Source organism: Gobius niger, assembly GCF_951799975.1.
Source record: "Gobius niger genome assembly, chromosome: 7".
NCBI lineage: Eukaryota > Metazoa > Chordata > Actinopteri > Gobiiformes > Gobiidae > Gobius > Gobius niger.
The window spans coordinates 10252621-10279456 of NC_136858.1; the positions used below are offsets into that span (position 1 = coordinate 10252621).

The following is a 26836-nucleotide window of genomic DNA, read 5'->3' on the forward strand; positions in this document are numbered from 1 at the left end:
GTGAAGAGTGATGGACGGCCTCCCTCCGTAACCCTCTGCCTTTCCTCGCACAGATGCTGCAGGAGCGTTTCCGCGAGTTCGCCCGCGACACGGGGAACATCGGCCAGGAGCGCGTGGACACCGTGAACCGGCTGGCCGACGAGCTGATCAACACGGGGCACGGGGACGCGGCCACCATCGCCGAGTGGAAGGACGGGCTGAACGAGGCCTGGGCCGACCTGCTGGAGCTCATTGACACGCGCACGCAGATCCTGGCCGCCTCCTACGAGCTGCACAAGTTCTACCATGACGCCAAGGAGATCCTCAACCGCATCCTAGACAAGCACAAGAAGCTGCCCGAGGAGCTGGGGCGCGACCAGAACACGGTGGAGACGCTGCAGAGGATGCACACCACCTTCGAGCACGACATCCAGGCGCTGGGCACGCAGGTACGACCAGGGAGAGGGCTTTCAGATCTATAAACCCGCATCTCTTTAAAGTGGACATATCCTGTAAAATCTTTGTGACATCAAAGATCAGACACGCTAGTCCCGTTAATTTAGGAGTGATTAGAACGTTTGCTGCCTTTTGCTGATTTGCACATTTTCGGACAAAGCTGTGGTCCAATCAGACCTATTATTTTCCAATGTGTCATTTTTAATGGTTGCGGGGCGGTGCAGGGTTTAAAAATAGAAACAATGGTGCCGGCCGGGGCGGGTTAAAAACTGCTCCAAATGCAGGCAAAAAAAAACTTGACCCATGCATCACTAATATGCGTCCCTCCTGCTCAGAACCTTTTGACCAAGGATAATATTCGGGAGAGTCAGAATGTTTCCCGATGGGTCATGCCACTTTAGGCCGCCAAAATATGAATGAATAGACTCTCACAGCTGTGCACAGAATGTTTTTGACAGAGCTATTTTACCATTTGTTGGCGTCAAATTAACATCAGCCTTTATCTTCAAGGCTAAAATATTTAATTATAAACACACAAGACTTCTCCAGTCAAGTATTTCTTTTTTCTTTACATGTTGCAAATAAATATCCAACAGTTGCTTTTTTTCAGCCAGGTCCTGTTTAAATATTCATTTATTTCAGCAACGATGCTAGCCATAATGCTAATGTTAGCTGCGTGCTACAAGTTACGGCTGTCTATATGCTTTTAAAAAAATCATTTAAATCTAAAATTTCCGCGGCCTGTTTTCTGAATCAAACCCTATGTTGATGGTGTTCAGGTGCGGCAGCTTCAGGAGGACGCGGTCCGTCTGCAGTCGGCGTACGCCGGGGACAAGGCGGACGACATCCAGAAGAGAGAAGGAGAGGTGAGACATGCACAGACTGACTACATGAGGATGCATGACTTTGGGTAGTTTGATGTTGGTGATGCGCTGCACTGCCTCCTCAGGGTCTTTCACAAACATGTTAACAAAGAAACAACTATGCCACAAACAGTAAATGCAAATACAAGAAGGCTAGCATACAGGGCATGGTCAAAATGATGCGAGTGTCCATTATTGAAGCACACTGATTACATAATGCCTGTGATACAAAAGAAGTGAGGTTTGAAGATGAAGCTGCTTTTTTTTCTCCATGCTCTCAGGACAGTTGAGATTTACTGACAAACTCTTGAATAACCAGGATGTAACGGGATGTCATTGAAGTTCTTACAGATCTGAGCGTTTGTTGACCATGTTGTGTTTTGACCATTCCCTGTATGTATGTACTGTGCTGTCTGCCTGTCCGCCAGAGGAGAGAGGGAGAGGTGAGACTCTTTAAGGCACTGGCTTTGCATCACTGTGGCTGCCGTCTTTAGGCCCGACTAAAATGAGTCATTTTAGTCTCCTCACACAGCGCAGCGCAAACATCCAGGGCCTGGCCTTTGACTGAGACCGGCTCTGTGGATTTTTGCTGACCTTTTCTTGCTTTACAAGATGACTGGTTCTGCATGAGCGATAAGTCAAACTTCCCTAATGTAAACTGTGATGCTAGTCACAGTTCAGCTGTAGAACCAGACACAGTTGAGAGGGGATAGAGAGCAATGCTTTAGTTTGCCTTTAGATTTCAGAGCTTGTTGAATTCGCTTATCTGCTGCTGCTTCAGCTGCTTGTAGACCATTAGATAACAGTGTCTGACTGGTGTCTGCTGCCTACAATAGTTTTTCATAGTTACATGGGTGCTCATAAAAACTTAGTTTGACCGTAAAACAGAACAAAAGTAACCTGCATATTGTAATGTTGCTTTTAGTAGTTCTTTAAAAGCTCTTTTATTGAACATTTGAAACACACGTATATATAATTACAGTTACAGTTGTGCATTATTAATCTGAAATGTTTATTACTTTATTTTAGAATTTTGCAATTACAAAATAAATACAATATACCATAATATATACGAAAAAACAAACAAAAAACGGTAATAAAATAACAAGGAGGACAAGCGTTAGTTTAGTTGGTCTTCCATTCGATCACGTTTACATGTACAGCTTAAATGTTTAACTCTCTTAATGTAGTACTGCATTGTGAACTGCATGAGCCTCTTGTTCAGAGAGAACTGAAGTTACAGATGTAACTACGGGTCTATGAATGATGACCGCTCCAGATTCAGTGCTTTCAGCGCGGCTCTAGTAATCAGGAGGGACGGAATAGAATGAAAATGTATCAGGGTTTCCACGGGGCATTAAAAAGCATTAAAAGTCATTAAAGAATTTGGCCAATATCAAGGCCTCAAATGCCAAACTGGCATTAAATCTGAATGTATTGGGAAATAATGACATTGCTCATCATTTTTTACTATATAAGTACATTGAAAATACCAAATGATGCTTTTAAACATGTTCATTTGCAGTTTGGGATTTTTTTGCTTAAAAAAATGCCCATTTTGTCCAATTCTCTTTCCTCTGTTTGATGAAATGTTTGTAAATCTTAAGAAATTAAATATGCATGTTTTTTGGGGGGTTTTTTTCGCCGTTTGTGGCATCAAAGTCATTACCTTTGACTTGCTTCTGCCTGTATAAACCCTGGTGTATGTAACTAGGGGCGGGGCTGAAATTACTGAATCTCTGGCCATCTGGAGGAATAGAACTAGGGCTGGACGATATGGCAACAAAATGTATCTCGATTTTTTTTTTTTCTCTCATATTGATCGATCTCGATTTTCGATTCAATTTGATTTTTCATAATGAAAATGTTGCTAATTTAAGAACTTTGACATCTTTTATACAACCCTCGGCTTAAACAAACAATGCTTTCTCCAGTTTCATTTTAAAGGTGCACTCTGCAACTTTTTCTGTATATATTTGTGCGTATTTGACCTTTCAGTGACCCAGTGGCTGTGTGGGTGGTTAGCTTGGCACCTTCGCTTTCCATCCCGGTGGCTCATAATATTCTACAGGATCAGTTTTATTTCAGGTTGTTTAGTATTTCAGGTAGGTTTTCGTAATGGAATGTGTATGTAACCATGGATACGGTTCAATCAGCAGTGAAAACCTAAAAAACGATTGATCCTGGAGCCGCTGGGTCACTGAACGGTCAAATAGCTATTAATATCAACTTTTGTGTCTCCCAAAGAAATGCTGTATAAAGTCCCATGACGATTATTGCGATTGCGATTAATTGGCCAGTCCTAGATAGAACTGTACCAACTTAAAAATCCCAAATGACTTAAATAACTAGCACTTTAAACTGTGTGAATGATTACTTGTATAAATGATCGAATCTGCAGATCATCTGAACATTGACTGAGCTCCGGGACCACCGTGTGCTTGAATATACCTGATGTTTGCGTTGTCCTTGTGGTCCCAGGTGCTGGAGGCCTGGAAGACCCTGCTGGAGGCCGTGGAGGGCCGTCGGGTCAAGCTGCTGGACACCGGAGACAAGTTCCGCTTCTTCAGCATGGTCCGGGACCTCATGCTGTGGATGGAGGACGTCATCCGCCTGATCGAGGCACAGGAGAAGCCAAGGTACAGTCTGCCAGAGGGACACAGTCAGTTTTTCATCCAGGGACCGACACTCTAAAAAGACATTATGGTGAATAGTTGCTTAGATTCAACCCAGCTAAGTGATAGTCATGATGATATTTAAGTTTATGGTTAGTTTTTCTTGGTTTTTCATTGGCTGACCCTGTGTGTGTGTCTCTGTGTCACCTGCAGGGACGTCTCCTCAGTGGAGCTCCTCATGAACAACCACCAGGGCATCAAGGCGGAGATCGACGCCCGTAACGACAGCTTCACGGCCTGCATCGAGCTGGGCAAGGCTCTGCTGGCCCGCAAACACTACGCATCAGAAGAGGTCAGCCCACCAGCTCCTGATCAATATTACAGTACATTTCTGCAGTAGTGTTATTTAGTTTTGGGATTTAGAGTAGACACATCGGCAACTGTGTGACTTGATTGATTGTTATAACGTCACTTCATCGAAAACACACCTGGAGTTGTGTTACGCTTCATGAATGCAGTTTTATGCTGGATTTTATTGCATTATAGAGCGAATGCGAAACTGCCCTTTACATTTTTTCAAACCCATTATCGGACTCATTCTGAGAAGTTCTGCAATCAAAGTCAGTTTATCACGGTGCCATTAGTATACCAACATGCCGTTTGATGGTAGTGAAAGCACGTTTAATTGCGTGTCATTCCTACTACTGTGTGCAGAAGGAACTCCAGGGGAATTCAAAATCCTGACTAGCCCAGTTTCTAACTTCTCACTGTCTTTTCTTTACAGAGACACTATTTCAAATTTGACCAATATGTTCACTTAAATTGTGGAATTCTTTGTATTTTTTTGTTAACATATTTGATTTGGGGCTGTGCTGGGCTTTATGGATATATTTTCAATCAAATACAGATATGAATACAGAGGCAACTATTATAACAGAGAATACTAACCATAATGCTAATGTTAGCTTCATGCTACACACTAATGGCTAGCTTTGAGCACCGTTTTTTCACTTCTAGTGTGTCTAAACATTCATAATGACCCGATTTTGATTTAACATTACTAGTATGTGCTAAATATGCTCATAGTCTGCCAGAAAATATCTAAAAAGAGGGAAATAATAATGATTTCCATAACGCACTTCCGTCCCACTTGCTCAGCCACGCCCCTTAGCATTGACGCTTGGCCGTTTGAATCTGTGTTGAGACTTTGACGCCCGGATCCAAGTCTCTGTCCTGTCTTAAAAAAAAAGAAAGAAAGAAAGAAAAGCCTGTGAGGTTAAAACATATTAAACAAAGTGATGACTGAGTTTGTGCTTCTGTAATTGCATCTTCAGATTAAAGAAAAGTTGCTACAGTTGACGGACAAGAGGAAAGACATGATTGACAAGTGGGAGGACCGATGGGAGTGGCTCAGACTTGGTAAGGCCTTTTGTAACACCAGTGCACTATAATCCCACTGTGAGGCCACCGCTGCTAACGTGGACCACCCCTCCTCCTCCCCTCGTAGTGCTGGAGGTGCACCAGTTCTCGCGGGACGCCGGGGTGGCCGAGGCCTGGCTGCTGGGACAGGAGCCCTACCTGTCCAGTCGGGAGATGGGACAGAGCGTGGACGAGGTGGAGAAGCTCATCAAGAGACACGAGGCCTTCGAGAAGTCGGCGGCCACCTGGGAGGAGCGCTTCGCCGCGCTGGAGAGGCTCACTACGGTAAAGCGACGAGCACTCTGAGGGATCTACGGACGAGTGGACAATATACAGAGTGCAAAAATGTGTGTGTGTTCAGATGGAGTTACTGGAAGTGAGGAGACTGCAAGAGGAAGAGGAGCTGAAGAGACAACCCCCGGTCACTGAGGCCTCGCCCACTGACGCTGCTGCACGGTCAGTCCTTTAGGCTATAGGTGTCTTTCGAAACTAAGACATCATTTTAAGTCATTTCATAAGCATTAACGCTCGAAACAAATGTTAAAGGTACAATATGCAATATTATTTTATATATATATATTTATGCGGGAAAAAGTTGATATTTGTGAGTAAAGGAAAGTAAAGGCGCCATGCTGACCACTCATACAGCCGCCAGGTCACTACAAGGTCAATTACCCACAAATATCAACTTTCCATAATGCACCTTTAAATTAGAACAGTTAAATGTTTACCACAAGGACAACTATGGCCACATATGTAGTTTATCACCACCAAAAAAAATGTTCGCCTTGGGAAGCACGTTGGGTGGCCTATGTCATGTTTCCCCATAACAAAAGTTTTACAGGGTACAGGGAGATGGAGGAGAGCTGACCAATAACTCCAAGACACGCACCCATTTTTAACTTTTGTTGGACCTATAACGTCCATGATATGTTCTCATCATGGGATGGGATCGCAGCTTTAATCAGAGGAGTAAATGGGGGGCTCCAATGACACTGCATTGTAAATGAGGAATGCATTATTGAATAAGAATGTCTAACGTGTGTGTGTGTATTACAGGGAGGGAGAGGCAGCAGCGCAGAACGGCCTGCCCTCGGACCAGGAGTCTCCCCGGGTTAGTACTTACCGCTCCCCCGCCTACCAGCAGTACAGCAGCACCCTGAGCCGCAGGGGGGCGCCATGACACCTGTCACCATGGCAACCACACAAACAACAATACACTAAAACTACAAATCATACGACGGTGAACTTGAAGACGTCATTGTAGGTTGTGTTCACGTGGCATTGGAACATTCCACGGGGCTGAGATTTAAAATGTCAAAATGCTGCCACCTTTTTATTTAAAGCCTCACTGCGTAACTTTTCACCCCAAATCAGTAGACTACAAATATTATTACTGGTGAAAACATTTTTAAAAAACTCATGTAATCGGGCTCGCCTCTACTCAGACCTGACTTTGTTGGGTTAGGGTTAGGGTTACATCACCAGCTCGTCTCCATGGAGTTGGACTGTCCAGATGAACCGGTTTTACAATGACACGGTTATAAAAGCACACGATAAAACACATGGAGTCAGCGACAGGTTCAATAATCCAATGTGCAGAAAGTCCATTATCGAATGATAATTGTATAACGTCGCCAAAGGAAGAGTCCCAAAAGAACCATGTGCAGCTGCGGTTATGTCATGGTAGAAACGAAAGTGAAACTCTGCAAGTGCATGGAAATCAGCTTATAGGTTCATTTGTTAAGGAACTATTTTGTGATTTTAGTGAATTCATGAGACACAGATCAGAGAGGGAATATGTCATAATTGCATAACGTTGTCTAAGGAAGAGTCCCAAAAGGATTTTGAGCATCTGCGTTTGTTATGTCTCTTTTGTAATGATAGTGATCAGAGGAAATATCTTATTATAGAACAACTTTTGAACACATTCACACCAACTTGCTTTGCTTTTGATAGGGCAACTAACAATAATAATTTATTTCCTATTTATTATTTTAAAATAGATTGTTTTATTACATCATTGCAAAAGCATACAATAACAGATATCAGGCTGGACGTTCAATAGGTTTTCAATTAAAACAACCCTTATATAATATAAAAAAGTATTCTTAGCCAAATATAAGTGCTGTTCTTTGATAGGCCAATGCAAAGAAACAGCGTTTATGACGGTTCAGTTTCTCTTGTGACATATAACCGTGTAATGTTCCGCATTGTGGCTTTAGGTGGCACCAATTTGGGCAAATTCCTGAACGTGAATGCAACCTGTGGCGAGAACCGGTGCTGATGAGATTCCTCTTAACAAAGCAGTTTATTCTGTTAAAGGAAATGAACAAATGGACTAATATGCAGGTGTTTACAGTGTTCAGCTCCACTACATTCACCCCTGCTTTTTTACTTTCCTTCTCCCTCTGTCCCTTCAGCTGGACACCCCCATCATCATCTCCCCCCAGCTCCTAGTCTGCCTCCTACTTTACGTCATCATTTATAGGCTCACGCTGTGGAACATGAACACGTGACATGAGAGCTATCCAATGGCCGAAAATCCACCACTCTAGAGTCAATTATCTAAGTTAGCGCAGACAGGCAGAATAGTGGATATTGTAGATAACTGAAAATTTCTTAGAAGTCTTAAAATAAAGTCAAACTGTGATCATATGAGTTACATTATAATTTGTTATATTTGTGGAAATTCACCTAACGCCATTCCAAGATCCCATTGTGTCTGCATAGCATTACCAATGTCCACTCAAAACATTCCCTAATTCATTTTTAACACATTTATTAACTATCAAAATGGTTGTTTTTTTAAATACATGCACAGTGTGGTGAGGGTTGAGAAAACATTTACTCCTCTTATTCTGAAACTGCACAGTTTTTATTTGAGTGCGTTTACATGTGCTCAAGTCTCCCGGTTGTTATCAGGGTTTTTATGTGTCCTGGTTCTGTTAGTGTTCATGTTAACACTGTATCCTAGCCAGTATCATGTATGAGAAACCAGGATGCTCTCACTGGGATATTCCTCACCGCTGCTGACGCACTGAGCATGTGCAAACAGGCAAAAATACTGTAAAAGTCAGCAGTCAGAAACCAGAATACTTCGTGGGAATATCCCAGTGAGAGTGTCCTGGTTTTGCATAACCTTGGACAATGGCTTATCCAGGATATTGATACCATGACACTGTGTTTATATGGACTCAGTCAAAACCAGGATGCTTAAAAACTGGGATACTTGAGAAGATGTAAGGACTCTGCTTGGTTTCAATGACTGAAACTCACAAACCAGTGCAGCTGTATTTTACTTTTAAAAGACTATTTAGATTTTCTGACGTTAGTATACTAGACATTCCAGCCTTCTTCTGCTTCCCAGTACCTGTATTTCCCATTAGCGTGTCCGAGTGTACGTGTTGTCACTTACATCACTGATCAGTATGTTTTTCCCACCTCTCCAAGTCGTCTCATTATTTGTCATGTGTTGATCATGTTTTGTATTATCAGTCTGTTTCGTGTATTTCATAATTAATATGTTAAATGTCCTGTTGCATGTCATTCCCAGACTAACACCCACTCCATCCCCCAATAAACCACCAATCTGAGCACGCAGCCTCCATCACTGTCTGAGCTGTCTGCAGACAGTTATTTGGAATATCATAGTGTTTTCATCTTGTGTGCATTCATTGTAAGGTTAGCTCAGATTCCTTAGTTACAATGTTCTAAAGTGGAGCCAGTCAAAAACTCAAATCAACATTATATAAACTACTACTGCATTCCAGGCAACTAGTAACTGGAAAAATTCCCACCTCTGAGGAAAGCCGCTCAAACTGACAATTACAATTTGTAAACTCAGAGATGATCAGAGAGGTCCGAGTTCAGATAAGAGCTGAAGACAACAACAGAAAGAAGTGTAGCTGATGAGATTTTAACCTAGCCACTGCATCAGTGACGTGAACCTTTATTGGTCACAGCCTCCAAAATAATAATAGCTTTTTTTTATTATATCTGGTGAGAAAATCCATATAAAGTTGGCTATTAGCCAACTGTTATAGCAATAGCTGTTTTGTTTGCATATAGTCAATCCGACTGCTCTGGGAAACATCCCAGTTACCAGTTGCCTGGAATGCAACTTGTATTGTTTGCACAGATCTATAATGAAACTCTTGATAGGACGTTGCTATAGTAATTTATAATGTTCAGCTCTGGCGGCCATGTTATGATAGTCCACTCTATTCAACGACTCATGTGAACTAATTGGACCATGTATTTATTTTTGTAGTATCTTTTAATTATATCATTGATCATTTGCCGTTTATCGTTGTGTGTAAAAAATAATATAATTGTATAATTTGGTCATAAAGATCAGCATTTTGACTAACTGGGGCGAAATTAGTCCAGGAGGCAGGTACAGTGTTGAAGAGTTATATATTTATGTTCATACTTTAGTAAAAAAAAAAATGTCCTAACAAAACCAGATGTCCATGTGTTATTAGGACTTCAAAATTACTACTGGATAAGCTAAAGTTAAGCTACCTTAACTGCTGTTTAAGGTAGCATTTCTTTCAATTAAAATTTAGCCCATCAGACAATCACAAGATGGCCGCCACAACAGCTGCAATTTCCCATCTAGAGCTTTATTATAACTCTGACAATATTTAGATTTAGTTCATGAACGGTATTTGAAAAGCGTTTGAAAAGTCGCTAATTAACTGTTAGCAAGTGTTTTAGCATTAGTTCAGAAATGTAGCGCAGTGGCTAGCCCGTCTACTGTTAGCATCTAGAGCCAGTCCAATTGTAGCTCAGGTCCCCAGGGGTCCGCCCACCCGTGTCCTGCTGCAGAAGAGCCAAGTCCTGGGGTAATACGCATCCGTGTGCAGTGACCTGACCAATCGCATTACTTTCTCCACCAATTACATGACGCTTTTTTGTTTACAATCGCAAACAACTGAATGCTAATTGTTTGATCATTCTCCTCCTTCCCTCTGTTCCGATGTGTGCAGTGCTTTGACAATGCATGTGATCAACGGTCTGATAAATGCACGACTGTGTGAAATTGGAGTACTTTGTTGATCTGCTCTCAGATTTCAGCTAACAAATGTGAAGAGGCTGGAGATGCTAATAGCCATTTAGCAGGTCTAAAATGTCGAGCTGCTGCTTTAAAAAAAGAATTCTGTTCATATTCGCTTCTGAGGCTACAGCATAATCTCCGTTAAAAATGACACATCGTCCAGTTGTGTCAAATATCAACACACAACTTGCTTTGCTGTGCTTTCAAACAAATTCTTAGCTTGGGTTTTTCAAACTATAGCATTTTATTTTCCGATCCGTATACTCTTCTCCTTCCTCATTGTAGTCTTTTGTTTCTTTTTTTCCGGCAGGATAATGTTGACGGAGGAGAGGTGGTGAACGGCGTGTCGGACCCCAGCCCCTCGGGGTCTCCCGGTTCCACTCGGAAGGGCAAGTCCAGCCAGGCGGCCACACTGCCCACCAAAACGGACAGCCCCCCCTCGCAACTGGAGGGCCTGCTGTACCGCAAGCACGAGTGGGAGGGTCACAACAAGAAGGCTTCAAGCAGGTCAGATAATCCATACGTTTACTCAAACTACTTTGAACTGTTGAAAAAGAAAGGAGAATGCGGCATTAGCCGTTAGCATTTAGCCGTCAAACATCGCAAATTATGAACGATCCAGATGTTTTCTTGTGGTGTCAGCCCATCGACCACATTTGAGTGATGTCAAAGCCTAGTTAAAAATCATTAATGAATGTACAGACCCTTTAAGATTTGACTTTAGATAAGAACTAGCATAATGGAAGTGGCTTCTGAGTTCAACGCTAAATCATATTAATCATATTATGTTTAAGTTTCTGCTTTTGTGGGGTCATCCAATTGATTTAGATTGTTATTTTGAAAGCCTAGAACCCATCTCTGGACCTGTACTGGGCAGTTCTCCACTCAGAGTGTGTTCATCACGGCGCAAGTATGCCGCTAGCTAAAAGTGAAAGCTTATTTCATTATTTTTATAACGTGTCATTCTCATTACTGCCTCCAGAGGGCGAATCAGGCCCTTTCAAAATCCTGACGAGGGCAGTTTCTCACTCCTTACTGTCTTTTCTAGACTTTATTTCAAGTTTTGAAAAACATAAAATATCATTGGTGAGGTGCTCTAAAGCAGGTTTTTGAGCCTAAACCATGTATAAAATGAAAATTATAGAGATTCAGTGAGCACAGTGTTCTGACATTTATTGAAGTAGGCGGATGATTAGAGAGGGGAAGTTGCAGCCTTCAACCCTTTGCTAATGAACAGCACACTAGCAAAACAGTCATAAATGTTGAAATTGTACTTAAGTATTGTTGCTCACTGTGTTGATTGCTTTTGCAGGTCGTGGCACAACGTGTACTGTGTGATTAACCAACAGGAGATGGGCTTTTATAAGGACCAGAAGAGCGCCAGTCAGGGCATCCCCTACCACAGCGAGATCCCCGTCAGCCTGAAGGACGCCGTGTGCGAGGTGGCCACGGACTACAAGAAGAAGAAGCACGTCTTCAAACTCAAGTGAGTGCACCAGCCAGAGAGGCGTGGCAGTAAATACAACAGTTAGTCTGTACGAAGGAAGCTGTTCTAACGGTCATGTGTGTTTTACAGAATCACTGATGGAAATGAGTATCTCTTCCAAGCCAAAGATGATGTAAGTTATTTATTATCTTTATTTATACAGAGAAGGCCCAGTGAAGAGTACGAGACTCTTTTTCATTAGCACCCTGTTTCATATCAATACAATTTTACAATATAAGATACATTATCACTAAAACAACTACAATTTGTACATATCTTATACTATGGGTTTTAGATGTGAAAGAGTGACTAAAGAGTTCATTTGTAAAAGTCTTTGTAGTTTGTTCAATTTGTGGACAGCGTAATAAGAAAAGCCTCTTTTTCCTGTTTCACTCTTTAAGAGTCCATTTTTCAGAACTACAGTAAACAGTCATGTGACCTGGTGTTGTAGCTACTTGAGCTGTAGTTTAGTTTGTAAGATATCCTGTAAGCCTCCCAACAAGTCAAAAGCTTTCTTATTTTACTAGCTGTTGTGTTCATGTTTGTGTAGACTGCTAATCTAGCATTATTATGTCATCTTGCTGTCATAAATCAAGAGGCTGCTTCGTCTTATGTGTTTTAGTCCATCAGCATATTGTCAAATCTTCACTGTGCAAGATATATCAACAGATTTTACAGATTTCTGATCTCATATTTGCGAGGACTACAACTTTATATATGCATTGCCCCATTTATAGATGAATCCATCTATGTTGTTATGTATGTATTACATTCTCTTTCCAAGGGCCTTAGGACAGGTCATGACTGAACTCCAACCATGAGCATTGAAATAAACTAGACTAAAGAGTCAAGACTAAAAACAATGATTTGTTAGCACCGCATTAAGGAGACATATTATGCAAAATTACATTGTTCCCTTGTCAAACACATACCTGGAGTAGTATGTTTTTAATGAGGAGGAGTATCTCACTTCATTCACGCCGTTTTGAGTATCATTGGGTCCTGTTTAATTTAGCTGATTCTTCAATGGTTTCAGCGCTTCCTTCTATACTTCCTGGATACTATTGCGTCATTGTTAAAATCTGAAACTGTCCCTTAAAGCAACATATCGATTTTGAGCTGTTCTGTAAATCCAAACTGAAAGTTATTTTTTGATAACGTTCTTCCCACTGCTACCTGCAGGAGGAGCAACAGGCAAAAGTCATCACCAGCTCGAGCCCCGCATTTCATTGTTTCACGATTTAATGTCTACTTTTAGCCAAAATCGATATTATATGAACCTTTTGAATTTGGTTCTATGAACAGATGATTGCCACAGGGTGATCCAGAACTATTCCAAATCAACATGTTTATCTTTGAATCTTCCCTAGAGGCTGTTCTCAGCATCACTGCAGCAGTTTCCAAATGGCTCCTCCTGTGGTCCTGTGCATCCAGGAGAAGCTTTCCTCACTTTTCCATCACTTACTAAGCTTAATCCTTTCATCACGAAATAAAGACTCTCGCCATACCTTCACCACAGCCACAAAAAGCATATATATATATATATATATATATATGTACATATAAAAAATGTCTACTGAGCGAAAGAGGAGGGACGATGGGAGGGGCTTATGGGGAGATCGCTTAAAAATCAGGAAGTGAATCTACTGGATATTTTGTATCAGTATTAGATGAATATTGCATTTTCTAACCAACAAAGTGTACTATAGTAATAAAGATGTGTTTGAGATTATCACCAAATACCTGCAAGAGGCGTGTGCAAGATCCGCTCTTTAAACCATCCTGTTGTCTGTGGTTTCAGGAGGAGATGAACACTTGGATCTCAGCCATCTCCACTGCTGTGTCGGGCGAGAAGACCGAGGTGACCCCGAGCAGCCACAGCACGCCCGCCCCCGCCGCACGCGCCCAGACGCTGCCCGCCTCCGTGGCAACGGCCGTCGAGTCCAGCCCGGGCAAACGCGAGAAGGGCGACAAAGAGAAACGCTTCAGTCTGTTCAGCAAGAAGAAATAGACGCTCTTTTCCCTCAAAAGTCTTACCCCTCCACCTTCCCGATCCCTCTCATCCTTCCTTCCCCCTCGTCTCCTCTTTCCTAAGGTGCTGTTTGGGATCTTGAAATCGGGTGGAGTCAACTTGTAGCACCTGGCATTGTAATCGCCTAAGTACAATACTAGCGCCTAGCATAGCACTCAAATTGAACTACAAATAACGTGTAAAAACTACAATTCCCAAACAGCTAATCTTTTTGTTTTGTTTAGGTTTTTTTTTTTTTCTTTTTTCTTTTGCCCTCCCCCCCTCCTCAAAGCTAGCATGAAAGCTCCCAGTCAAAAATTGTCTCCACTCTGTGCCTATCGTTGTCAATCTAAACCGGCTCAGAGCTATACTATATATAATACTAGAATACACTCCGCCATCTTGTTTTTGTTTTTTTTTGTAAATTAAGCAACATCTGTAACAAATTTGGACAGGGGTTAGCAAAACGCTACAGGCAGCTGCTCGTAATAACAGATGATTCCAGTTTGCCGACGAACAACATATTGAGGAGTTTCCTTTAAAAGAATCGTTCCACTCTTAACTTTTCGCTTGTGTTCTTTTGTTTGTGTTCTTCTTCTTTTTTTTGTTCTTTTTTTTTTTTTGTCATCGTCCCGCCTTCTACTACTGCCTTCTGTGGGTTTGTGTTTACGCTCCCAACTACCCTTTCTTTTTATTTTATTTCAAATTCTCGTTATTTTGTTGTTAAGCTAATCTAGGGTCCAATTTTTGTTTTCGTTTTTTTGTTGTTTTTTTTGCGAGGCCTTGACTTTGCAAGATGAGTGTATCCCTATGTAATGGGGAGACCGCGGCAGGGTCGTTCTCCGATATTTTGTGACGAAATAAATGAAGTTGTATAAAAAACAATTTGGATGTGACCTCAATTATGCACTGAGATATCGTATATGAAGGATAACCCTAGCTATAGCCGACGAAGAATCGCGTACGTTGGATGTCATTTGGAGAGCTACCCTGCGGCGCTTTGAAACTTGTATGTATAACTTGTGTATAACAAAACTGTTTAAAAACTGAACCTGTGTTTTAATTTCACTATTGCTACTACTATAACTAATACCCGCTAAGTAATAAGCTTCATTTCTTGACCTATAGCGATATGTACACTGCAATCAGAATGAAGGATTTGAATGTTTGATAACCAATATTTTTGTGTTCACCACTTTGCCAACTCTTAAGATTTTTCTGTTCCCCCTTTTCTCATAAGCTTTTTTTTTGTACCCCCCGCCTTTAAATGTTTAAGATTTAGTTAGTCCAACAAGTAATGAAGTAATGTATAAAATCTTACTCTTAAGCGTCGCTGTTAAAAGTCGGGGTCTTTTACAAAAAGCATTTACTGGAAGTGGTCGTGTCGCCGAAGTATTTGGTCGCTTTGCTTTGTTGGCTTCAGCGCTCCCCTCCCTGTTTGTTTTGAAAGGATTTAGTTTTGTTTTTTTTAAATGAAAATCAACCAATGACCTAACAGTGGAGTCTTTTTCAGTTACTCCCGACGGATCGAACGCGGATACGGAAGCCCGGAAGCCCCGCTCGGGTCGAAAAATAACCGGTGTACAGAAATACGGAAAGCGGTTAGCGCGGCGATGTGAACTAACTTTTATGTACAGATGAAATTTTGCATGTGACGTCCTTGCCAAACGCTTACTATCTCTGCTTCTCGATCACACGCTAATGGTCGCAGCGCTTAAGCTAGGCCACGTTGTTAGCTTGAATATTGTACATACCACCTTTAAAATAAAATAAAAACATTAAAAATCACCTACTTTTTAGGTTCTAACACTGCAAGTTCATCTAAGAATGTATCTTGATTTGACGGCAATAGCTTGAAAACCTCGGGCATGTCAAGTTGAAGTGCATGATGTAAAAAAAATAAAGTGCGCTAGCGGCTAACGAGACTGAAAACTTTTTTGCTAGTTTAAATGAATATTAATTTTGTATTTAATTTTATATTGCAACAAAAAAAGAAAAACTAAAAAATCCTGGCTCGGAAAAAAAACAACATGTAGGAAGCTGGAGGTGGGCGTGCTCCATTTGCCCACCGCTTCAGCTGACGTGACACTTGGAGAGTAACTGGAACACTTCACTGGGGGTTGTTGGGTCTCCCTTCTTTTTTTTCTTTTTTTTTGTTTCGTTTTTTTCGCTACCTTTCTCCAGCAATTCCGATCGATATGGTGTGCATTCTTTGTCACTGTAAGCATTAGTAACAAGACTTTCTTCATATTGCACAATCGAAAAATGCCACGATTTGCGGGTGGGCGGGGCCTGAGGGAGGGAGGGAGGGGGTGGGGTCAGTTTAGCCGAGGTATATGTGCGTAACGTGGACCGGGGGGGCACAGCTAGTTGGATATGCACCTGTAGACTTCTCTCCCCTCCCCCCTTTTCTCTGTTACATATGTGCAAAAAAGCCATTAAATGCTTTTAAAACGAACGCGAGACTCTTGTGATGTTTGTAGCCTTTATTTGTAACCACTGCGTCACCATGCTAGAAAATTATACTCCTCACATATTAAGAACATCTTCAGTAAGGCAGTGAAAACGGGAATATATCACACAGGTGAAAAAAACAATATACCATCCATCCATCCATCCATTTTCTGCCACTTTTCCGATTCCGGGTCGTGGGGGCAGCCATTGGAGTGGCCCAAATCACATTGCACCAGTCCATTATGGTTCCTCCTGCAGGTGGTGGGTCCACAGAAGGACGGCCTCACGATTAAATGGGCCTGTTGGTCTCTCATAAGGGGCTTCTGAAGCGCTCTCTGTCTGACCCGTCACCTAGGACGTGTCTGCCCTGGGAGACCCTACCAAGCGCACGAAGCCCCCGACAACAGAGCTCCCAGGATCATTCGGGTGCTCAAACCCCCCCACCACGTTAAGGTGGCGGTTCCAGGAGGGGACAATATACCAGTATATCAAAAAAAGTAAAGCGAAATCCTAAAATATTTCTTTAAAAAAAAAAAAAGGCTTTATGGTTGTGAGGGTGCTGGGATAGGCTAAATGCTAACATTTGCGTGACTGAGCACACGCACAAAGACCAGGCAGGTACAAATGAACTTGTCTAAGCTCAGGTAAGAACATATCTCGGTATGCTACAAAAATGGTGACCTATTTAAGAGTCATGAGCAGGGGAAAAACGTACACGAAAACGATGCCAAAAGCTTCTACAACCAAAAGCATACATAGGATGTGGTAACTCCATTTGGATACAGTGTCCAAAACAGCTTGTGTGTGTTTACTGCGTATGCGCTGTATGGTCGGGGGGATTACTCAGTGGGGAGTGGAGATTTGTCAGGATTACTATCTACATGCTGGGCCTTTGATTAAACATTAGTTTCCTGTTGCTGGTTTGTTCCTGCATGTATTAAGATAACAAAGACTTTCTAGTATGTTAACTGCATACGCTATTTTAGTGTGAATAGAGTTCTGTTTTGTCCAGCAGGTGGCACTGCACGACTTCTAGTGTTATTACTGTATATGGATTTTAATAGTGTTTTTAACCAAAGGCATAATTTTGCAATGGCCGAATTTTCAGATTTACCTTCACGCAGCTACAGTGTGAGAATATAGATGACGATTACAACGATTACTTTTAAATCTATTGATAGCCTATATTTATGAAATCGCTTATCAATCAAGTTTTTCCCACAGTATTACGCAATTCTTGACGTATAGGTATTAAAATAGCTCTATTATGAAGTCTGTAGCCGAAAATGCTAACGAATGATCAACTGTGATTAGCTAACAGGTCTAACATTATGCAGTAGGATAAAAGTCTTCTCGCATCTGAAATATGCTGTGTAAATGTTTAAAACTTTCTGGGAGTATGGAAGTACTGTTGGCCAAACTGCAATTTGGTTTAGTTGTATAATTTCAAACCTTTAGAGACAGATATTGATCAGTTGAACTGACTTTAAACATAGGGAAGGCCATCTGTTATTTACCAATATGGCGCTGGCTCAGCTGCGATACCGATTGGGTGGATTAAGTATGCATTCAGGTTCCAATATTCTAAAAGCAGTCATTCATGCTATTTCCCCCGAAACCTAATTCAACACCAGACTTTCCAGATTAATCTCTTAACTCCCATCTGAACTGAGCACTTTTTCTACAGTTTGGCATTACCCAAATCTAAAAGCTTCTCGACTGGAGCTGACCGCCACTCCATTGTCCCACCCACTCCCGGTCACGTGTCGGGGTCCGAAACAAAAAATTCCATGTATTTTTAACATTGACTTTTCGAAAAAGTCAATTAGTAAGAGTTTAACATCACGGCGCCGGCTAATTAGCTATGTGCTAACTACCAACAATTGCGTGGCTATTTTACAAGAAAGAAACAAACAAACAATGCTTGAAAATACGACAAATATTTTATAATCTTGCAGTTTATAATGTTTTAGACAAATCTTCAATTTTACCTTGTATGTTTCATGTCCGTGAGTTAGCACATGGCTGATTAGCCGGCGTTGTTCCATTAAACTCTTAATAATTGACTTTTTCGAAAAGTCAACGCTAATAATACATGGGAGTGGGTGGGACTGTGGAGCTTTATAGGCCAGTGTAGTTTGAGAGTTAAGACCTACAAAACCATTTAGTAGCATAGCATTGTCGCCGCTTTTAAATGTCACATTTTTTAAGCGTTTTTTGTTGTGTTTTCGTAGTTTTTGTTGAGTTTTTGTTGCTTTTTTACTACTTTTTTGTCATGTTTCTGTTGCTTCTTTTGGTTGGTTTTTCCATTGCTTTTCATCACTTTGTCACATTTTCCCGTTCTTTTGTGTTTTTTCATCTTCGTTTTCGTCACTATTTTGAAGCTTTTAGGTTTGGGTAAAGCCGGACTGGAGAAAAATGCACTCGGCTAAGGCTCGATTAGAGGTTAAACACCCTCAGTTCCATTCGTTTCATTTTAGCACCACGGACAGCGCTCGATCTGCAGCCGCCTTGTTGAAATCTGCTGTCTTTTTCTCCCCGCAGCTTCGCTCCGTAGGGATTCACGCTCACAAACGGTATCAATGGTATCAAAGCGTGAGCGAAAACACACATTCCCAGAAGTCTTTGAGGCGGCGCGTGCGCTCCAGCGGCGCACGGGTGTTTCCTCCGCGTGCGTTCTCAGCTGGAGCTCCAGCGTTTTTTTTTTCCTCGAGACCGGAAGACGAGGCGGGACTTCAAAATAAAACTCCAGGTGAAGCAACATGAGCGAAGAGGTTCATTTGTATGTTATATGTTACAGGCAAAGTGGAGAATAATGTCTGAAATGGTCAGACAATATGTGAGCTTGGGGTAATTTAGGACAAAACAAAAAGTAGAACGGCACTAAATGGGAGTAGCTAGCAGTGCAAGGGTAGGCAATGTCTTATTATTTTGAGTAACATAATTTAACTCCAAAAATACTGCAATTTTGACAATTATTCTTTAAGTTTTCACAAGAAACCCCCCAGACACTCATTTCAGGTCAGTACAGCAGTGTTTGTAAATGTGGTCTGTGTGGGGAGAATTAGCTAGAAAACTTGGCTAACCCTAATACACTCACTAGCTGCTACTCCCATTACAACCCCCACTTTTTTGACCCCAGTTTTATGGAACATGTTTCCAATGGAACCAGATATGAACAGATGGAGATCCTCAGTCTGCCAGTGAGGCCAGACTATGAAAATGGTCTTGGTGGGCACAATTTTTTTTTTTTACTTTTGGTGACACATGTGTAACTATTTACAATAAAAAGCTTACAAAAATCTAAATACATTTGAAGACGATTTTTACACTTTGCCTATATACAATTATATGTAGCACTCTCACAAATTCTCATTGTGTTGATTGAAGTTAAATAAATAGAATATAAATGATCGTGAACTATGACTGGCCTATATTTTATTTACACCAGAGAAAAGAGTTGAATGTAACATTGCCCTGTTAGACTGATAGACTGGATAAACATACCACCTGCCGTTATAATGATTTAGAAACCAGCGCAGAGCTCACACTGTTGTTCTCAGCAGGAGATGAAACATGTCTCCCACCAACCCAGGCTCCCATCTGTCTGCTATTGAGGCATCCTCTATCAAAATAATGTACGTGGCAACCTTTAAACAGGCCACACATCTAATTTATTATTTAGACTTGGAAAACAAGGCAGCTGCCTGTGGAGAAAATAAATGGGATTGTATAAGGGACAGACTCTAATGGAACTGTAAACCAGGCCCTTTCTTGCCATGTTTGTGTTGGACTTGCCGCAAAGTAGCTGTGGGCAACAAAATCCAACCTGACTGTCCAAACTCTCAAACTGCATCAGATGATAGGCCTACTCAGAGCATTTTAGACTGCACAAAACCTTTTGGTAAAAAATGTAAAAAATTAATTTGTAATTTGCATGGATCCTTTTGAACACAAAATTATGGGTAACCTTACAGTCAAGATTATTATAGAAATACGCCTTGTTAGAACAGGCAAACTCAGGGCACCGTCCTCTCACCGTTTCTCTTCACCATCTACACATCGGACTTCACATACAACACGGACAGCTGTCATCTCCAGAAGTTCTCCGACGACTCCGCCATCGTGGGCTGTGTGTCTAAGGGGAACGACCTGGAGTACCGGTCAGTCATCATAGACTTTGTGGACTGGTGTGAGCGCAACCACCTGTGCTTGAACATCAGTAAGACGAAGGAGATGGTGATCGACTTCACAAGGAAGCCACTACCGCACACACCGCTGAACATCCAGGGGGAGGACATTGAGGAGGTGGACAGTTTCAAGTACCTGGGTGTTCACCTCAACAATAAACTGGACTGGTCCCACAACACCAACTCCCTGTACTAGAAGGGCCAAAGTCGCCTCCACCTTCTGAGGAGACTGAGGTCGTTCGGAGTGAGCAGGCCTCTGCTCAGGACTTTTTATGACTCTGTGGTGGCCTCTGCTCTCCACTACGCTGCCGTGTGCTGGGCCCCGGGCAGCACAGAGCGGGACAAGAACAGACTGAACAAGCTGGTCAGGAGGACCAGCTCCGTCCTGGGCTGCCCCTGGACTCTGTGGAGGAGGTGAGGGACAGGAGGGTGTTAGCCAAGCTCACCTCCATCATGGACAACACCTCCCACCCACTGCACGGGACTGTAGAAGAGCTGAGCAGCTCTCTCAGTGGCAGACTGAGACACCCTCAGTGCAGGACGGAGCGCTACCGCAAAGCCTTCATCCCCACTGCTGTCAGACTGTACAATAAGACTGTGAAGTAACATGTGCAATAATCTCTGTATCAGCTGCACTTTATTAACTCTTCTTCTTGAACGCCGACTGTAACAAGTGAATTTCTCCTTTGTGAGATCAATAAAGGATTATCTTATTTTATCTTAGATACATTTTAAATATTATGTTGTGATGAGTGCAGAACAACTGGAAGACACATCAAACCCTATAGTGTCCAAATGCTTAAAGGAACAGGCCAAGGTTTTTCCATACTGAAATATGTTCTTACCTGGGCTTAGATGAGTTGATGTGTACCCGTCTGGAGGAGATTGAGCCTTTGCTGTTGCTGGCCCTAACCTCTGGAACTCTCTGCCTCTGCCAATCAGAATGACCTCCTCTGTTGACAATTTCAAGTCGTTGTTGAAAACGCATCTCTTTGCACTGGCTTTTAATCCAAGCTGAGCTGGACATTTCATCATGCTGCAGTTTTGTTTTTTTTGTACATTGTTGAAGCATTGTTTTTTGTGTGTCTGTAATTTTGCACTGAATATGGAAAGCACTTTGGGGCAGTACTCTGTTTTTAAATGTGCTATATAAATAAACCTTGACCTTGACCGTGACCATGTGCGTGCCCTCAGTCACGCAAAACGACCAAAGATGTTCTTAGCATTTATTCCTCTAGCTCCAAACGGGGGTGAAGTTGGAGGCTACCACGCTCTTCCATGGGCACGCACAAAGACCAGACAGGTACGTATCAACTCGTCTACGCTCAGGCAAGAACATATCTCAGTATGGAAAAACGGTGGCCTTTTCCTTTAAAGGCACACTGCGCAACATTTTGTACTATACTGTTGAGGTGAGCCGCTCAGAGCAAAAGCACATGATTGATTGGGGTATTTTTCAATAGTGAAAACATCTGTCATAAAATAAATGCTTGTATTTCAATTTTGTTCATTGGGTGAAATCTTGGGTGTCTTTAAAGTTGATTTAATAAATAAATAAATAAATAAAACTTGATATAAATCAATATCTTCATTGGTTTAGAAACTTTAGGCTGTTACAATCTACCAGCTGATGGTCAGCAGTTTTGACGACACAATATTGATATGCCTATGACACATGCGATGCCCTGATTTTGTGGGGCCACTTGGCCTACCCAACAACTCGCGGACCCCCCAATGTTGTAATTAGCAGTTGTTAAAGGAATAGGCCACCGTTTTTACATATTCAGATATGTCCCTACCTAACCTTAGCCGAGTTAATATATACCCGTCTGGTCTTTGTCCGTGCGCTCTGTCTCTCCCACATGTCATATAGCTCCAAAAAAGCTCACGATAGAAGCTACCAAGCTCTTCCACGTGTTCCCTATTTAAATAAAGTCGCGTGAAGTGTTTTCATGCGAGGTATATTTACACAGAAATGTAACATGTCGATTTTATAAGCAGATAAAAAGGGGTACTATATTGTGAGGCGTAATGATACGAGGAGCACAACGTCCGCGCAGTAACTCCTAAAGACTTCCCCGCTCACTTCCGTCAATAACCTTTAGGAGAACACGTGGAAGAGCTTGGTAGCTTCTATCGTGAGCTTTTTTGGAGCTATATGACATGTGGGAGAGGCTGCGTATGTGCTCTGTTTGCGTGACAGAGCGCACGGACAAAGACCAGACGGGGATATATTAACTCGGCTAAGGTTAGGTAAGAACATATCTCAGTATGTAAAAACGGTGGCCTATTCCTTTAAATTAGCCAATTTGAATACTTAATTTTGTTGTTTGGCATACTTATTTAATAAAAAAGGACTCACTGTCCACAACCCAGCCCCAATCCCTAGGACTTTGGATACATCCTTTTAGCCCCGCGTGTCAAGCTAGTCTCCTCGTTCTCTCCACTTGCTTGCACACAGTACAGTTTTATTGTGAAGCCAGCTGAGCGGAAGTCTGTCTTCCTAACTCCCTGCACTGCTCCTCTTGGCACTTGTCAGTCCAAATCGGGCGAGAAAACAGCAGTGTGTCGCGACGGAGCGGTCAGTGGGAGAGCCCGGGACCAGTCGTCTCTGTCTGGACGCACGGCCGCTAATCGATTACCTCTCCCCGCCTGGCCACCACTCAGCGCCTGCGTCTGTGTGTACGCGGGCCGGGGCTGCTGCTGCTGCTGCTGCTGCTGCTGGGGCTGGGAAAGGATGCTGTCCTCCGCTCGGGAATCAGGACTTCCCTCTGCCTCCCCTCGGCCGGGATGCTACTCTCCTCCTCCGACCGCTCAACTTGAACCATCAACGGGGATTAACGCCTGCTTTGGACGTTCCCTTTCGCTCCGGTTCGGCACGTCATTTTAGGCGGGAACTTATCGGCTAGAACATTTCCCCCCGTCCCTATCTCGCGTGTGGAGCGGACTACTAGCTTACGTCCTCGCTACTCCAGGTTTTGTGAATGGGTTTGCCGCTGGGATCGGGGATGGAAAAACGAGCGAGTGGTGGTAACCATGGCAAGCGCTGAGGTCGAGGATTAGCGTGAGGACAGATTACAGTTCCACGAGCGCCAGCACTCATCACTTTTGTGCTCATTTTGCCATTGTCCATCCTTTACGATTCTCTACTCACGCCAAAGTTCAGCGGTTTACTCACAGAAGACCCATACTTGTCCAAATAAGCAACTATTTGACATCTTTTATATCTCACTGGACATCTCTGCGTTGCCCCGAAGTCAGAGATTAGAATTGTTAACATAGCTGGTAGACGAAGGTTCTTAAGTCGTCATCAGTGCCGGGCTGTTGTAGTGTTTTCTCTCTCAGAGCCTTCTTCAGCAACTAACAACCTTCTAACCGCAGATTGAAGATACAATGGTCCAGTAGGATCCAGTAATTGCACTGGCCTGGTTGAATGACCTATACTGAACAAAAACGGCACTAAAATAATCATTGTTGCGTTTGGAATTATGAAGGTTCGCACACTAACCATATTACTGCCTTTGTAAAAACATGATTAGTTGAAGCTGTGAGAAAAAATCGTGGAAGAGCTTTGCGAGCGTCTTTGCGGCAATTATAGGATATCAGAGAAGTGCCACAAGAGAAAATTGAAATTATTATCGCAATCAAGGCAGCGCAGCGCTTCTCATTCTCCAAACGAGCCGAGAAAATCCGCAGAGAGCTGACGGCAAAATTATCCAAATGCACAGGCAATTGTTAATGATAAGACTTAATTTATGGTAGGTAGAAGACGGAAAGCAATTTGGGCGCATTCGGCCTCACTGATCACTGCGGCACACTTGAGATTAGAACAATATTAGCCCGCCAAATAGCCTTCATATGAATTGAGGTCATTATAAAGTGATTAGTGAAAGTCAAATGGACAATAGCACTGCTGGGAGGGAGTCTATAATGAAACTTTGAGGGTGGAACTATACAAAATGGCGCACTAGACTACACGGCAAGAAAAGATCGGGAGATAGGAGAGTCTTCTATCGTGAAAAAGGATGTTTGCCCAGATGTTTTTGACGTCAACATTTTGTGAGGAGATCTGAAACAACTTTCTATGAAAGCAGTTCTATGAACATTAGAACTGCTGGAAGGCAGTCGGCAATGAAACTTTCTGGAAACCATAGGCAGGAAGCAAGACGACAATGCGGAGAAATTCTTCATTTGTAAAAGAAGACAAGATGTTTGCGTTCGTGCCGTCTGTTCTGCTGGACTTTTTGCGATGAGTTTGGAAACGATACTAGCCTGTCATACTTTCTGGGTGTAACTATCAAAGAAATGAGGAAACAATCGACGCAAGATCGCTGCTAGAAAAATCATATGTCTTGACTTGGACGAACTGTTGACACAAATATTAACATATTACAAGGGTTTTGACATTTTTAGTGAGAAACTTCGAAACTATGTTAGCTCACTAAACAGTTTTTGGTAAAACTACCCAAAATGGCGGACTAAACAGAATGAGGACTCATAATTAACCCAAAAAATCGGAAACTCAAGAGAATAAACTTTGGACGCTAATATTCCAAGAGTTTTGCGAGCCAGTTTTATGCGAGGAGGCCGGACTGGCAGATGAGTGAGCATGTCGGACCGCAGCGCCCCTTGCGGCCGCCTCAGACTGGAGTGGGTCTATGGTTACCGCGGCCACCAGTGCCGCAATAACCTGTACTACACCGGCGCCAAGGAGCTGGTGTACTTCGTGGCCGGAGTGGGTGTGGTCTACAACACCAGAGAGCACAGCCAGAGGTTCTACCTGGGCCACAACGATGACATCATCAGGTAACACGGCTGACGTACATGTCGGGTGATTGTCCGGGTGTTTGGGAGTTGCAGAACCTTTGCAAACCATGACAAGGAAAAGACAGTTAATGTGTTCATCCATGAACTAGTTGGTTGATTGGTTGGTTGACTGGTTCAAATCCAATCTAAAGCACATTATTGTTGTGTCCCTTTCTTGGTAAGTCAGCCCTGTTAAAAAAGGGAGTATCCCTGACTCTGGATGCTCTAGGGCCCATAGCTCGGCCTTGGAGCTAAACACTCAGACCTTTGCTTATTGGCCTTCAGGCTTCCTTCTGAAATGGCCCAAATAGACCAAATAGTAATATGCACGGCTTGAACCAGATATCACTGCAAGTAGTACAAACTATCAGAATGGATTATCCTTTTTTGCTGCAATACTAAGTTTTATACTTTATCAAGTATTGCAATGCTTTCAATACTTGTGTTTGGGGACATTTTTATGATCTTTGTTTTCCAGTTACAGCGCTTTGTTACATTGTGTGAATGCACTTTTCAATCTTAACACCTCTATAAATGTCAAATGACATTCGGTTGATATGCTTTGGACACTGTTTTTTGTTTACACATTTAAAGCATATTATTTATCATAATTACTTACTGTTTCACAATACGTATCGGATTGGCCCCTGACCCCCGACACTTTTGTCGAATCGTGACAAAAGTGTATCGTCCCAACACGAGCAAATACAGTAGATCTGAATCTTTTTCTGTTTTTCGTTAAATTTTACGCAGATTGTACCTTAGCAAACTCAAGAAACAGCCCTATAGCATATCGTTATCATGGTATAATTTTTTAATATTGTTGTAATTTTTTATATCGTTGTGGACACGATATAATTTATGTCAGGCTCAGCTCCATCAGAGCAAAGAGTAAAATGAAATGAAGGATGTAAACTGCTTGGGCAGATCATATTTGCAAGGAAATTAGTCGATTAGTCGATTCCTTATATATATATATATATATATATATATATATATATATATATATATATATATATATATATATATATATATATACATATATATATATATATATATATATATATATATATATATATATATATATATATATATATAATAGAAGTAAAGTAATTAAGTAATTTGTCCATTGTCAATTATATCATCAAATATATCGTTATCGTGATATTTTAGGCTATATCACCCTGCCCTACTACACATATGAAAGCGTTTTGTACCAAACATCATTTCGCAGAGCAGTTGTATCCTCTTCTAATTAAAGTTTTTATTTACATTTACACCTTTGTCAAAGACTACAAATCAGTCTCACCAGTTAGGTCTTAGATAACATGAGCTATTTGGCTAGCATCTTGGCAAAAAGGATTTCAAAATGAGTCTCTTGAACAGCTCTTTAAAATTGGGTCAAAAAATATCTATTACGTAATAAAATACAGGAAGTCCCATCAGCCCATTTTCTGCTACTGAATAGGAGAAGGCTCCCTCACAGGAAAACTGA

General features: G+C 42.0%; 2 protein-coding genes across 6 annotated transcripts in view; both read left to right on the forward strand.

The window, feature by feature from the left end:
* Positions 1–15113, forward strand: part of sptbn1 (spectrin, beta, non-erythrocytic 1) — a 133684-nt gene extending 118571 nt beyond the window's left edge. For both annotated transcript variants that reach the window (XM_079559846.1, XM_079559845.1), the window contains 12 exons: positions 54–428; positions 1215–1301; positions 3780–3937; positions 4127–4265; positions 5248–5332; positions 5421–5617; positions 5694–5788; positions 6392–6446; positions 10705–10901; positions 11707–11880; positions 11971–12013; positions 13682–15113. In XM_079559846.1, coding sequence (XP_079415972.1) covers positions 54–428; positions 1215–1301; positions 3780–3937; positions 4127–4265; positions 5248–5332; positions 5421–5617; positions 5694–5788; positions 6392–6446; positions 10705–10901; positions 11707–11880; positions 11971–12013; positions 13682–13891 — 1815 coding nt within the window. In that variant the 3' untranslated portion in view covers positions 13892–15113. The remainder of the gene's footprint in view (positions 1–53; positions 429–1214; positions 1302–3779; positions 3938–4126; positions 4266–5247; positions 5333–5420; positions 5618–5693; positions 5789–6391; positions 6447–10704; positions 10902–11706; positions 11881–11970; positions 12014–13681) is intronic.
* Positions 15114–24838: 9725 nt separating this feature from the next.
* Positions 24839–26836, forward strand: part of eml6 (EMAP like 6) — a 100945-nt gene continuing 98947 nt past the window's right edge. For all 4 annotated transcript variants that reach the window (XM_079559851.1, XM_079559853.1, XM_079559852.1 and 1 more), the window contains exon 1: positions 24839–25341. In XM_079559851.1, the coding sequence (XP_079415977.1) occupies positions 25145–25341 (197 nt within the window). In that variant the 5' untranslated portion in view covers positions 24839–25144. The remainder of the gene's footprint in view (positions 25342–26836) is intronic.